The sequence below is a fragment of the Poecilia reticulata genome, chromosome 10 (assembly GCF_904066995.2).
Source record: "Poecilia reticulata chromosome 10, P_reticulata-male-v2, whole genome shotgun sequence".
Classification (NCBI taxonomy): Eukaryota; Metazoa; Chordata; class Actinopteri; order Cyprinodontiformes; family Poeciliidae; genus Poecilia; species Poecilia reticulata.
In genome coordinates this window covers 32647646-32661939 of record NC_088839.1, presented here as the reverse complement: position 1 = coordinate 32661939, position 14294 = coordinate 32647646, and the positions used below count along the sequence as shown (strand labels likewise).

Genomic DNA, 14294 nt, shown 5'->3' with positions numbered 1-14294 from the left:
CAGCCAGTGTTTATCATATGTGTTATTAAAACTGCAGTTGGGCACAGATAACCAAAATTTAGATTCGCTGATTTGCTCAACAAGATGCTGAACACATGAAACTTTAGCAGAAGCTAACATTAAACATAATAATTAGCATGAGCTACTGTATTAGTATAAAATAATTAACGCACATTAATGTGTTTAGGGGGCTGCACAGTGGCACAGTGGGTAGAGCTGTTGCCTTGCAGCAAGAAGGTTCTGGGTTCGATTCCCGGCCCCGGTCTTTCTGCATGGAGTCTCCATGTTCTCCCTGTGCATGGTGGGTTTTCTCCGGGTACTCCGGTTTCCTCCCACAGTCCAGAAACATGACTGTCAGGTCGATTGGTCCCTAGGCATGGTGTGCATGGCGACCTGTCCAGGTGACCCCGCCTCTCGCCCGAAATGTTCGGTGGAGAGCCAGCAGCACCTCCTGACCCCACAGAGGTAGCGGTAGCTAACAATAAACACAAAGACATCAGTGGAAACTCATTTCAAACTGCTAAACATTAAAAACTAACAGATGGTAACACAAAATAATTAGCAGAAGCTAACTCTAAACTACTAAACACATATGTGGCATAAACTAGCATATTGAATAATCAGTCAGTGACGCCATGCAGCTCGTTAAGCTGCTGTTACTTGAAGGAAAAGTCAACATGGTGGAAAAGTTTTTACATCTCCAACATGCTGCTTCGTTCTTCCTGTGTCTGTTTTTAGCAAAGCTGAATAAAGTTTAGCTGCAGCCGGTTTCTTCCCTGTAGCTAAAACAACACACACACACACACACACTCTGACACAGAGCGCTACAGATGGGCTTCTTTGCCTACGAGACAGAGTCTGTCAGAATCTCTTACATCATGATTCTGAGCCGCATCCAGGGAGTTTCTTCACACGGCTAGCTGAAAAATCCTCTGTGATAAATATCTACTGTGGGAAATCTGTTGTCATTTTTGAAGAGAACATGTTTTATTTCTATTTTTAGGTTTTAAAGCTGCAGTATGTCACTGCCTTCTCCAGTGCTGTCTAGAAACAGCCATTTGAAGCCAGGAGGCGGGACTTAGCGCTGTCAATCACAGCCTCTTATGACTGCAGCTAGCATAGCATGTTGTGAATGTTAAGGCTAGTTCACATAGCCACTGAAGATGGCAGATAAACAGTTTTTCTGTAACTGTAAGTCATTTACAGTGCTGTCAATCAACATTATGTTGATTGACAGCACTAAGCCGCTCCTCCTCCTGGCTCTGATTGGTTGTTTTTGGTCGGGCATTTCTTCAGACAGCAATAGCTGCTCTGGAAGAGGTGGAGCAGATCAATATTTAACAGATTATCTGTTAAAATAAGCCACAACGACATGGTGGCCATTTTAACAAATTTATCAAGAATATTCCTTACATACGTTACAGACTGAGGAATGGTAGAGCAAGAAGGTTCTGGGTTCGATTCCCGGTCTTTCTGCATGGAGTCTCCATGTTCTCCCTGTGCATGGTGGGTTTTCTCCAGGTACTCCGGTTTCCTCCCACAGTCCAAAAACATGACTGTCAGGTTCATTGGTCTCTCTGTGTGTGTGTGTGTGTGTGTGTGTGTGTGTGTGTGTGTGTGTGTGTGTTTGTCCTGTCTGTCTCTGTGTCGCCCTGCAACAGACTGGAGACCTGTCCAGGTGACCTGTCCAGGTGACGAGGCAGCAGCTCCTCCCGACCCCACAGGGGACAAACTGCAGCTTCAAAATAAGACAATTGCAACATTTTCATACGTTCATACAGTGGATGTTGATATTTGCACATAATTTCCATCCTAATAAGAAAAATACATGTAAAACCTGAAAAAATAGCTAAAACCTGAAATCTTCACCAGTTTCTTTATAATTTTTTTAGGTTTTTAAGAGCCAGTTGAAGTTCCCCTCCCTCCCCGTCTGATCCTCTCTCCTCTTCTTCCTCCATCTCCACTGCAGCATGTCTAACGACCGCGCTGCAGGCAATGGAGCGACCGCTGCAGGCGCAGGCGATGGAGCGACCGCGCTGCAGGCGCAGGCGATGGAGCGACCGCGCTGCAGGCGCAGGCGATGGAGCGACCGCGCTGCAGGCGCAGGCGATGGAGCGACCGCGCTGCAGGCGCAGGCGATGGAGCGACCGCGCTGCAGGCGCAGGCGGATCCTCCGGATGGAGATGAAGAGGAGCAGGATTCATGTCACAGAGGGAGATTTCACTCTGGGACGTTTTGTCCCTTTTCTTCCATTTTCTTGCTCATGCAGTGAAGAGAAAGTGAAAAATGTGACAAATATTCAATATATATATGAATTAGAGCAAACATTGCTGATTAATATGTTTCAATCAGCAGAAACAAAAAGAAAAATATTAATTTCGTCATTTTAATTCAAATTCCAACTAATGATTATTTTATTAATAGATTGATTAATTGATTAGTTGGATTTTTAATATGGTGCAGTCTGGATATTTTTCATTTAACCCTTTTTCAGGCAATATTAGAAATACATTAAAATATGCAAATAAACAATTCAAACCTTTTTAAATAAGAAAATATTCCCATTTCAGGTCTTACCACGTTTTGCTAAGTTATTGCATTTTACTGCCTAAAATCCATGTAATTGATGAGTTAATTCTGTTTTTGTTAACTTATTTGTTAACAAATAATAATTATTTACCATTCATGCATTGAGTGATAATTAATTATTAATAAATGCCATAAATTCTACAACTATTTCAAAAGAAAGACTAATTTATGGCCCTTTTGACTTGGGTTTGTGTCTATTAACATTCAAGGCTCAACTTCAAAGAAAAAAGGGAAAAGTTCAAACTGATCAAACTTAACCGTAAAACATTCAGCCTTCCTGTTAGTTGCTAAAAATCTTCTTCTCTCCCTCAACCTGAGTGAAATGTTCAAACATGTTCGTACATCTCCAAGCCTCCCTGAAGTTTCTTTCAATCACCAGAAACGGCTTCCACACCGAAGAGTGTTGCTACCATAAACAGGAAAGTGATGACATTGTATAAAATGATGCAGTAAAGGCTGATTGCTACCAGAAACCTTTTCTAACCGTAAAGTCAGAATTCTGATTTAATCTATATTTTTTCCACTTCGTAAAGTCAGAACCTTTAAAGCCTTAAAGAACCTTCAGATCAGAATTGTTTTTCTCCGTGGCCCTAATCCTCTTCCGTAGTTTAGGAGTCGAGAAAATGGGGAAAAAGGGTTGTGGTGCGTTCAGGTTACTTCAGAAGGAACTGTTCAAATTGAGTTCGGATTTCAACATGGCGACACTCATCGACATTGTTTGAAGCATCTCTGACAAACATATTTTTAAGCTGTATTTTCCTTACGAAAACATCACTTTTATTTATTTTTTTCTTAGTTTAAGTTTGAGGCGTTATAAATGACATTGATTTTAGAGACACTCTTAAATGTTTGTTTTGTAAAATAATGCCAGAAGCGGCCGTAATGAAACGCGATGGCCTGACAAGTTCTAGCCGGAGCTGCTCCCGCATTCCCAGGGGAAAGTCCGACATCCGTTCACCTTTCAATTGATTTTCCCAGTTTCGATTACAACTGGAACGCAGCATCGGAATCTGCGTCAGTATCGGCACCGTGTCGATAGGTGGCGGTAGTGAACACTGAGGCGATTCTGAGCTGAAGGGGGAAAAAAAACAACAAAAACACCCAGCAGAGAAGCACAGAACCAAGATGGCGGTGCAAGAGACAGCAGCCCAGCTGTCCATGGCTCTGAAGGTCCAGGAATATCCCACACTGAAGGTAAACACGCCACACACCGGTACACGTCCCTGGTTCGGGGTGCTCCAGGTTCCCGGGGGGTTCGGTTCTGTTTTAAAGAGGTTGGTTGGTGGTTAATTGGAGAGTGGCTAAGGTTAGCTAAGCTAGCATGGCCAGAACATCAGCCTGATGGGTTTAAAGGCAAGAATCGGAACCGTTTACACTTTAACGGGTTCGGTGCTGATCTGCTTTGCTCGCGGTTCCGGTTGTTGGGACTGAATCCCTCCAAAGGTCAAATTCTGGCTCGGTTCTAGGCAAACTGAACCCGCTGCGGGTTAGTTCGGTCCCGTTACCCTCAAAATCTGAGTTCTTTGGTAAAAGGTGAAAAGTTCTGACTGCTGCCCGACCCGGTTCGGGTTAAACGGTTTGTATCCTCAATAGAGGCTGAAACAACATGGTTGCTCTTCCTTTCTGGAGCAGACGTGATTCGCTTGCTAACGGTGAAAACCAGCCGACCCGGTCCGTGGAGCTGGTTCGGGGTGGTTCTGGGCGGTTGGGGGTTCGGGGAAGCGGTTCGGTGTGTTAGCGCAGTGTCATCAGATTCCTGCCGCCTCTGTGCGCTTCAAAATGGCCAGCAGGAGAAACCGCCGCCGCCGGCTGCCGCACACACGCACCGCCGCTCCTCCATCCCACGGAGCGGGACTGCGACACCGGCGGACCCGGTCCAATGACAGCGCCTCCACACCCGCGGTGAGTACCGGCTCAGTGAAACCGAGCTGGAATGGACCGCTGTGGTCCCGCTGCAGGGAGATGATGGGCTCCATTTTGGGACCAGGCTGATGTTCTAATTGGCTTTTTGTGCAGCGCAGCAGCAGCGATGCTGCAGCAGCAGCAGCAGCGATGCTGCAGCAGCAGCAGCAGAAAACCCCAGATGTGTCTCAGAATAACCTCCATCTCCAGCTAAACGCATCAAACTGGATCTTCTCTCCCTGCTGTAGGTGTGGCAGCAGCGGGTTTCCTCATGAGAAACGTTTCTGGTAATACTGAGGTCATGTCTTTACGTTTCTATCCAAAAATCACAAAGAAAATTCAGACATTTCTCCATGTTTAGCTTTTATTAGAACTAGAATAAATATCAGTTCATTCATCCCAAAGGTTATGCTTGTTACAGTAAAATAGGTCGATTATTTTAGTTAATCAGATGATTAACCAGTAATCTGATCAAAAAAATAACATTCTGCATATTTTCATTGAACCATTTAAGCTTATTTTTCTACACTATAAAAAATTAAAGTGCATAATTCAAATCCTTTTTATTTCCTAAAATGCAATAGCAGCGTTCTTTGAAAAGATGCATCTGCAGCTAAAAGCATGTGAGGGTTGATCCAGTGTTTCATTTTGGGATAAATTATTTGATGCCAAAGGAGTTGAGAGATTTGTTTATGCAGAATTTGAATCAGGTAAAACTAAACCTGCCACTTGAGGATTTCTGTTTGATGGAGACGATTTTTAAAACATTTATTGTAAAATGTTGGTTTAATTTTGGCTCCATGTTGTTCCTTCAGCTACTGTTTCATTTTGACTCTATATACTCCAGTTATTGATTAATCGATTACTATATTAGTTGATGATTATTTCAATAATCCGATTAATCGTTTCAGCCCGACAGCAGAATGAGATTCTCTCCTAGTTAAAAACTAACAGAATATTCTGCCTTGAAACAGTCAGATTTTATTTTATTTTAAATAAAACTTTATTGTTTTATTCCCATTTTCATCACTTTATAACCTTAGAAAACCATCTGTCATCTTTTCTGTTTAACTTTGTGGATTAAAGGACTAAAATAATAATTACATTCTGTGCATAACACTCTTATGACTTATTAGTACTTTTTATTATTTCAGCAGCAATTGGATTAATATTTTTCCATAGATCAGGTTTTGCATCATTTTGCATTTTTGTGCAGAAACTTGTTGTATTTTTTCTGAGGGATATTAAACGATTAGACTCTCATAGCAGCTCCTTCTATATGCCAGTTTTCTATTTGACCAGTTGGACGTTGGAGGAAAAATATGTTTTTCTGACGTCTTGCAGTCCAGTTATCCAGAGCTCATCCTGATGACGCTCATTATAACGACTTTTTTCCTCATAATTTTAAGATGTTTTTCTAGTAAAAGTGCATCTTTCTTTTGCTAATATTATGACTATATTTAAATAATAAATTCTCTTAGTTTACATATTTTTTGCCTCATCCTATTTACTTTTTTACAGGAGCAGCATCATGTAAAATATATATTTTTAATCTGCCCATTTTAGTTCTCGCTCTTTGGTTACCTAGCAACTCACTAATTCTTTGGTTACCTAGCAACGGCCTGTTGAGTAACTGGCACAGCAGCAGTTTAAAGTTTTGCCACTGTGCTTTTTGTTGTCTTAATTCTTCCATACATGTTCGAGAAGTTATTTAATCTTCATGGCAACCATTCAGTTGTGGCCCTAGCCCCGCCTTCGAGGCGCAGCTCCTCCCCACTCAGCTCCTCTAGACTAGCCAGCAGCAAATGGCAAACACCTGCTGAGCTCATTATAGGAGCTGCTGCTCAGAGCAACACTGGTAAAAACATTAAAGGGTTAATAGAGGAGCCATGTTGGATGACTTCCTGGAGGCGGAGCTTCAGAAAGAGGAGTTTTTAAAGAGACAGAGGCCCGATTTCAATGAGTTAAATTACAAAGCCATATTCCTTTAATTCATATTTGATATTTGTTGCATTTTTATAATAACTGGTGGTTGATTGTGCTGTAAATGGCACTATGTGGAAACCTTCCAGGGTCTAAATGAAGCAATAAACAGACGGACGGAGCCTGAGAGGCGGACATAAAGCTGGGTGACTGTTACAGAAACCAACACACGTCTCAGCAGATGTCTCTCAGTCTGTGAGGACAGACAGTCGCTTCATGGCTGAAGCAGACGCTCCCACTCTGCTGGTGGACTTCAACAGATTTCTGAATGGGATCCATTAGTTCCTGCTGGAGTGTTGGCACAGTTTTCCAGTGAAATTAACCGAAGAGGAGGGATTCATTCATTCATTCAGTGGATCAGCGCCGTCCTCTGCATGCTCCACTATTAAAATGTTCTTAACATTATTTCAACATAATATTTTGTCTTGTACTGAATGTTAACAGAAGGAGCAGTAAAATCTGGTGACATTTACTGGAATTACAGCGGTAGTATGTAACTTTTATAATAAAAATGTTTTTACTTTATGATTATCATTTGGTTGACGTCATCTGTGGAAGGGAATCGAGCTCCTTTTAATTTAATTCCCTGCATGTTTATGCGTGTTTGTGACGCATGCTTGTTCTTGAATGAACGATCTGAACCGGTTCTTTGACCCTTTAGCCGTGACGTAAGGCTGCTGTGTTTCCAGGTTCCGTATGAGACCCTGAACAAACGGTTCCGAGCGGCCCAGAAGAACATCGACCGGGAGACGAGTCACGTGACCATGGTGGTGGCGGAGCTGGAGAAGACGCTCAGCAGCTTCCCGGTGGTTGACTCCGTGGTGTCGCTGCTGGACGGGGTGGTGGAGAAACTCAGCGCCCTGAAGAGGAAGGTGAGGGATCCGGTCGGGTTGAAACGACCGGACCGTACCGGATCTATGGAGGGTGGATGTTATGAGACTGTAAAAAAGTCGCTCTATTCCTTCTAAAAAAAAAAAAAAAAAGTGGTTTCTAAATTCAGCATCAAAAACATTTTTTTTAACAGGCATATCGCCAATTAAAGGTGGTGGTTGTCATGGCAACCAGCCGGCCGCTTTGTTCGAACTCCAGTTGTTTTTTTTCCAGAAGGTTCGGTTCGTTTAGTTAGGTTTGAACGCCTAATCGAAACTTTTTGTCCGCCTGCAAACCTCGGTATCGGTATCGGTTCGGTTGAAATCGACTCTGGCGCGGTACAAAAGCCGGAGACCACTCCGAAAGCAGGAAGCGGACTACAGCGCAGGGCATTCTGGGTAAATGCAGCCAAAACAAACGTGAACGCCCAGCGCTAGCGGGAGAAATGGCTCGCGGTATTTGGACAGACAAACGAGGAATCCTCCACCCGCTAAAATCTGACGCCACTCTTTAGTTTTGATTTTTTTGCGCTCCGTGTCTCCGAAAGTTTCTGTATAGTTTCCTTCAGTGGTTCTAGGTGCAGCGCCCCCACATGTGAGGAGGGAAACGGGCTGCGTTTAACGCAGTGCGGTGTGAAAATGGAACCACATGTTGCAGTTTTAACCACACTTAGCATTTTTGACGTCATTTGTGTCCAGTGTTGAGTTTTTACTGCCGTGAGACTTTGTCCTACTGGCCAAATTTAGCATTAGTTTGACAACTACAACTTCAGAACCCTGAACTCGGTCAATCGCTGTCTTTCCGGGAGTTTATTAGAAACCAAAATTAGTCCATATGTTTTCTTTATAAACGAAGACCGGGTGGGTTGAATCTCTAGCTTTTATTTGTGTAGTTTTTTTCCTGTTTGTTGTGGTGCTTCCTGCGCATGCGTACATTCCATTACCGTCTCTATGGCGACGTCGGAACGTCCTGGGTTGTTTACAAAATGGAGCTGACAGACTGCGGCTTTGTTCGCAGTAAATGTTGTTGTTTGCTACTAGTTAGAAATCAAGCTCATTATGCAGAATAAACATCAAACAGGGAGATATTAAAATGACTCCATGTTTTTTGTACTTGATTTAGCCAGGTAAAATCTGGTATTTCTACTTATTTGTATCTTTTCATAAACTTTTACTATTCTTGAGTTGGAGAAACATTCAATAATTCTGATGAGGTTATACTATAATGCATCTGAACAAATCATAACAAATTCTATTCTGATTAGCTTCCAAAAACACCATAAAGCATTTTTTTATTCTTATTTACCCTCTTTTTTATGATGTCATGATTGTATTTAATAATCTGGTTATTAGTAGAGGTGTGCCGATCGATCGGCCACCAATCATAAGCAGCCGATTTCTGTGAAAAAGTGGACCGGTGATCGCTGATCACTGTCTCTTGTTGCCGATCACATTTATCTCACTTCGCAGCCTACATGTGCAGCTGGTCTCCTCTTTCTTTCACATTGCACAAGCGCACAGCAACAAATCCTGTTGTGTGGAACTTTAACGCTCTGAGAGAAAATGGGGACGTTTGCGTGTTGCGGCGGAAAATTACCTCGGAGGTGAAGCACGACAAAACGCATCAACACAACCAATTTAAAATGATATTTAAAAAACAAACACTTGACAGAGTTTGGCTACATTGAGGCTCAAAGCAGGAAAAAAGGACATCCGGATCCAGACAGCAGGTAAAGCGGCGCACAGCTACCAACGCTCACCGGATTAGCATCACGGTCAGAAAGCTAAACAAATAATTCAAGTCTTTGAGCTGGTCCTGCTCTCGCTCTTGGACCTACACTAAACACTTCAGCTAGTAAGTAATGTTTCACAGACCTAACATGGATGTTCTGTTTAACGTATCAGATTCATTTTTTCTCAGCATATTGGAGCACTTTTTAGATTTGTGTGTCCTGTGGAATAGGGAGCCAGAAAACAGGCTCCATTTTGTTGTAATTCAGCGTAAGCGTCCGGTCTGCTTTCTGAAGGCTGCTGAGTCGATTCAAGCGGAGGATGAGAGCGCCAAGCTGTGTAAGCGTCGCATCGAGCACCTGAAGGAGCACAGCAGCGACCAGCCGGGTTCGGTCAACCTGTGGAAGAAGAAACGCATGGACCGCATGATGGTGGAGCATCTGCTGCGCTGCGGCTACTACAACACCGCCGTCAAGCTGGCCAGGCAGAGCGGCATAGAGGTTCTGCATTTGCTCATGAAACAAACTTCATTTTCCTCATCCTGACTTTAATCTGAAAGGATCGACTCTTGCCATCTTTCCAGGATCTGGTGAACATCGAGATGTTCCTCACAGCAAAGGAGGTGGAGGAGTCTTTGGAGAGGCAGGAAACGGCCACCTGCCTCGCCTGGTGCCATGACAACAAGTCCCGCCTCCGCAAGATGAAGGTACCTAGCATGCAGCATTTAGCAGCAATATTGAGAAACCTTCATATTCAGATACAGGGTGGCAGTGAGGATGCTTTAGGTTTCTCTGAATACAGAATAAAAACATCAAAATAAACACTCAGAAACTCAAGTTTCTCCTCATTTAGGTGCTGTCAAAAAATTAAATAGTAATTATGTTTTTAAACATGGAAATGAACACAAAGTGGAGCTTTGAAGGGACCTGAGGTCTATGGAGCCTCATTAGAGACGAAACTGTTACAGTAAGGTTGGGATTTTAATGATTTATTTAACAAAAACTGGGTTTGAATTTATGTTTGAGATTTCTCTAATCCTCACAGGGTCAAATATTTACATACACACAGATGTTCTGTAGCCATCAGCAAACTTCTGGCTCCTATCAGGGTTGAAGGTCTGGACCGGCCCAGAAGAAAGACACTTTTTACCCTAGAACCTGGTACCACAGCAGCAGTGGGCTGACTGACCCAGTTGTCTAAAATAAGCTGTTCCTCATGTTCATTTAATGATTTTTGAAGCTTTGGGAACTATCTAAAACTGTTTTATGGCTCTAATAGTAATAATAGTTTTTGGTTTTGCAGAGCTGCCTGGAGTTTAGTCTGAGAATTCAGGAGTTTATTGAGCTCATCAGACAGAACAAGCGCATGGATGCAGTGCGGTAACTCCCACACTTTATCACAACAAACCATGATTGATGTGCTGTTTTCCTTTTTTTTTTTTCAAACTGTCTCCCTTATGTTTGCTCTCTGTTTATGTCAGACATGCGAGGAAGCATTTCAGTCAGGCAGAAGGAGGGCAGCTGGATGAGGTCCGGCAGGTGATGGGCATGCTGGCCTTCCCATCAGATACACACATCTCCCCCTATAAGGTAGCAGTCCTGGGCTTCATCACAGCATTACCAGCTCATAAACACACTGCAGCTTCCACAGAGGTGCAAATATGTAAAGCAAATTACTGTAATACCAGTTTCCCGCCACCAGGAGGCGCCTGTTGTCTTTTAATAAGATTAAACTGCATTTAAAGGACTACAGATTAACTTTGATTTGCTCTAGTTTTAAATCAAATGAGCTTTTTATTATTTTATAATCATGACAGAATCAATTAGGTTCTCTGTTTTTGTTAAATTAGTGAAAATGGTAAACAGTTGCAGGGTGAATATGAACTGGACCTGACATGAGTCGGGTCATATCATCTCCAGAGAATAAAACTGATATGAGTCCAGTTTTATTCTACAGTAAATGACAGATTAGTGTAAACACAGTTTATAATTTAAGAAATCTGTTTGTAAAAATTCACAGTTAAAAAAAAAAGATTAACATTTTAATGATCTGTTTTTATGGAGGACCAAAAGGGCCAAAATTAGATGAATACATAGTTAAATCATCTTCAATTCAAGCTTTTTATTAAAGATACAGTGTCCCGGTCCATAGCAGGAATGAAAAAAATAAGTACAATAAATAGTGAAAGGAGAAAAAAATAATTATTAAAAAATGTTAGTAGAAAATGTCTTTATTAAATATCACTAAAATGCAAACGTATAATGGATGATGCAGATAATTTATGTATGTATGCTGTGAACTCTGTTGAACTATAATAGTTTAGGCTGATTCTTTTTTTTACACTTTAATTATCAACTTCATCTATTATGAATTTAAATTTTAATGATTTCCTGATATATTTAAGAAATTAATTTTCTATTAACTTTATTTAATTTTGTCCCCTTTGGCCCTCCGTAGTTAGTGTTGAAACATTTGATCAGGTTTGTCCTGTTTTCAGGCCAGACGTCATAAAGTTGTTAGAAATGTACTTTCATCTTGACCCACATCCAGTTTGAAATGAACGGTAGGAAAAAAATTACATAATTTGAAAATATTTTATTATCTGACCTCTTCATGTTTCACCTTGTTTCTGTTTGTCCCGGTTCTGGTTCCTGATCGGTGAGGATGAGGTAGAACCTCGTCTCCTTGCAGCAGCCGGAGCTGTGGAAGCTCCTCTCGCCTCACAGAGAGCACGTCTGATTTTTGGTAACTTCAGGGGGAACTTTGTCTTGTTTCTGTTCCCATCAGGACCTTCTGGACCCGGCTCGCTGGAAGATGCTGATCCAGCAGTTCAGATACGACAACTACAGACTCCACCAGCTGGGAAACAACTCTGTGTTCACCATCACCCTGCAGGCCGGCCTGTCTGCCATCAAGACTCCGTATCCTTCACTCCCACTGGCTTCCTGCAGAAACCACACTGATCCACTCTAATTACCAGTTCACTCGACTGGTAACGGCTCGTTTCTCAGGGATCAAAATAATACTTACATCATGAAGAACAGATCCTTTAAAGTGCAGTTTGTGATGTGTATTTAGTTAGTTTAGTAAATGTTATCTTAAGCAGGACCAGTTTAACCCAGAGGATCTGGTTCACAGGCCTCAAAGGTTTTAGTTTTTTTTTTATTCAGGTTTATGCGATTTCCTGGAAATGTTATTTATAAAATACTTTTGGTACAGCTGGAACTCAAAGGGCTTTACTGAGTCTGAAAACAGAACGACAGACCCACTGAGGTTATCAGAACGATCAAATCAGGTCAACGTTGTTAATAAATAAAGAATTAAAAAGAAGGAAAATAAAATGAGTTGTAGAAGACGAGAAGGAGAAATTAAAATAACATAAAAACACTGTAGTTAAGAGCAGACATTGTAAATATAAGTATTGAACGGCAATAAAATAATAAAACATAAATGGTTACTGGAATATAATTGAAATGAACAATACAGCATAATAAAAAGCTATAAACTCATTATCAGATATGTCTTTAAAAGCATCTAAACTCTGATCTAAACGCTTTGAACCCTCATGGAAGCAGATCTGAGGTGAAATTTGTTCAGTTTTAGCCGCTGAATGAAACCACGTTTCCCAGCAATCTGAACGACCAAAACCGATCCGTTCCACTGCCATAAATTATATCCGACACTTTGAGAGCGTCTGCAGTCTGAGCGGCCATGTTTTATCTGAACTCTGTTGTTAGATTTTTGTTTTTATCAGCTTCCTTCATCTTGAACTTTAAAAACTTTGAAATCCATCCATACTGCTGTACACAGCTGGTCCTGGTCCTGGTATTGGTCCCTGTCCTGGTTCCGTTCTTTAACTTGCCGGTCCAGTCAGTGCTACAAGGAGGACGGCTCCTCTAAAAACCCAGACTGCCCCGTGTGCAGCAAGTCCCTGAACAAGCTGGCCCAGCCGCTGCCGATGGCTCACTGCGCCAACTCCAGGCTGGTGTGTAAGATCTCTGGGGAGGTGATGAACGAGAACAACCCGCCCATGATGCTGCCCAACGGATACGTCTACGGCTACAACGTGAGTCCAGTCACAGCTGGCAGAACCGGAGCCAAACGTTTGGCAGCACAAACCTGTTTGAGCCGCTAGAGTTTAACGATTTTAATAAAAAGTCATCATCAATATCTTCAAAGCAAAAGCAGCAGAAACAAAAATGTTTTGCTGCACAAACGTAGCTGAGTTGACACCAAATTTGTTGGTGAGGTTGACCTCTGATGACCTTTGGAAATGTTTTTTAATATCTTTAAAATGATAGCGGCACAAACGGGCCTGTTGAATGAAACGAGCTCCATCTGCATCATTGTTGTTTCTCCCAAAACCTGGACGATTAAAGTCTGACGCTTTTCTCTCAGCTAAATCCTTTTTTTGAAGAACAATTGTCCTTACAGACTAAATAAGTCGTTTTATTTGTTGTTTCTGTTGCGTTGTGTGTTTTTTGTGATCTTTAAAATGTGCCGCTCTCCTCCTGCTGTCCTCCAGTCCCTGCTGTCCATCCGCCAGGACGACAAAGTGGTCTGTCCCAGAACCAAAGAGGTGTTCAGCTTCTCTCAGGCAGAGAAGGTCTACATCATGTGATCACCAGGACGACTCAGTGGAGCTGTGACCTTTCACCCCAGTAGATAACCTCCTCTTCCTCACACACAGCTGGGCTCTTCTTCTTTCAGACTGTTTAGATGTGACTAGGAGTTTTTGACCTGATCCATTCAAGCACACGGACTATCGACATTTTCATTATCTTAAAGGCCTTTACTCTGAATATTAGAGCCTAGAGGAAAAAGGACTGAGTGAAACTGTTAGTTAGATGTTTGATTTTACTACAAATAAAAAAAGAACTTGTAAAGGATCGCTCTGAGTTTTCCTTTTTACTAACGTTTCTTTTTTTTATTTTTATTTTTTATAAATGTGATTGGCTGCTTCGCTGGTCTCCAGCCGCTCTTCCTTTTTTATGATGGCTGAGGAACTCAGCCTCGTTTTGACTGAAACCTTCTGGTTTGCCCAGCAGCACATCCCATAATATATCATCACCTTGCAATAACTCCTCCGTTCAGAGGAGGCGCTGTTTCAGGTGGTCCTGCTAAATTCTGGGTCATCCGTTTTTGTTGTTTTCCGATTAAATAAACTTTTTATTTAACTGATTTTCATTTTGTTCCACCGTTCTGGATTCATTAGATTTA

General features: G+C 42.0%; 1 protein-coding gene across 1 annotated transcript; it reads left to right on the top strand.

Moving 5' to 3' along the window:
* The first annotated feature begins 3600 nt into the window (after nucleotides 1-3600).
* Nucleotides 3601-13963, top strand: maea (macrophage erythroblast attacher, E3 ubiquitin ligase). Its single transcript, XM_008421008.3, has 9 exons — nucleotides 3601-3783; nucleotides 7164-7346; nucleotides 9371-9574; nucleotides 9658-9780; nucleotides 10377-10453; nucleotides 10555-10663; nucleotides 11862-11995; nucleotides 12945-13140; nucleotides 13600-13963. Exons 1-9 carry the CDS (start codon nucleotides 3715-3717, stop codon nucleotides 13693-13695), a joined length of 1191 nt encoding a protein of 396 aa, XP_008419230.1. The 5' UTR covers nucleotides 3601-3714; the 3' UTR covers nucleotides 13696-13963.
* Nucleotides 13964-14294: the final 331 nt, after the last annotated feature.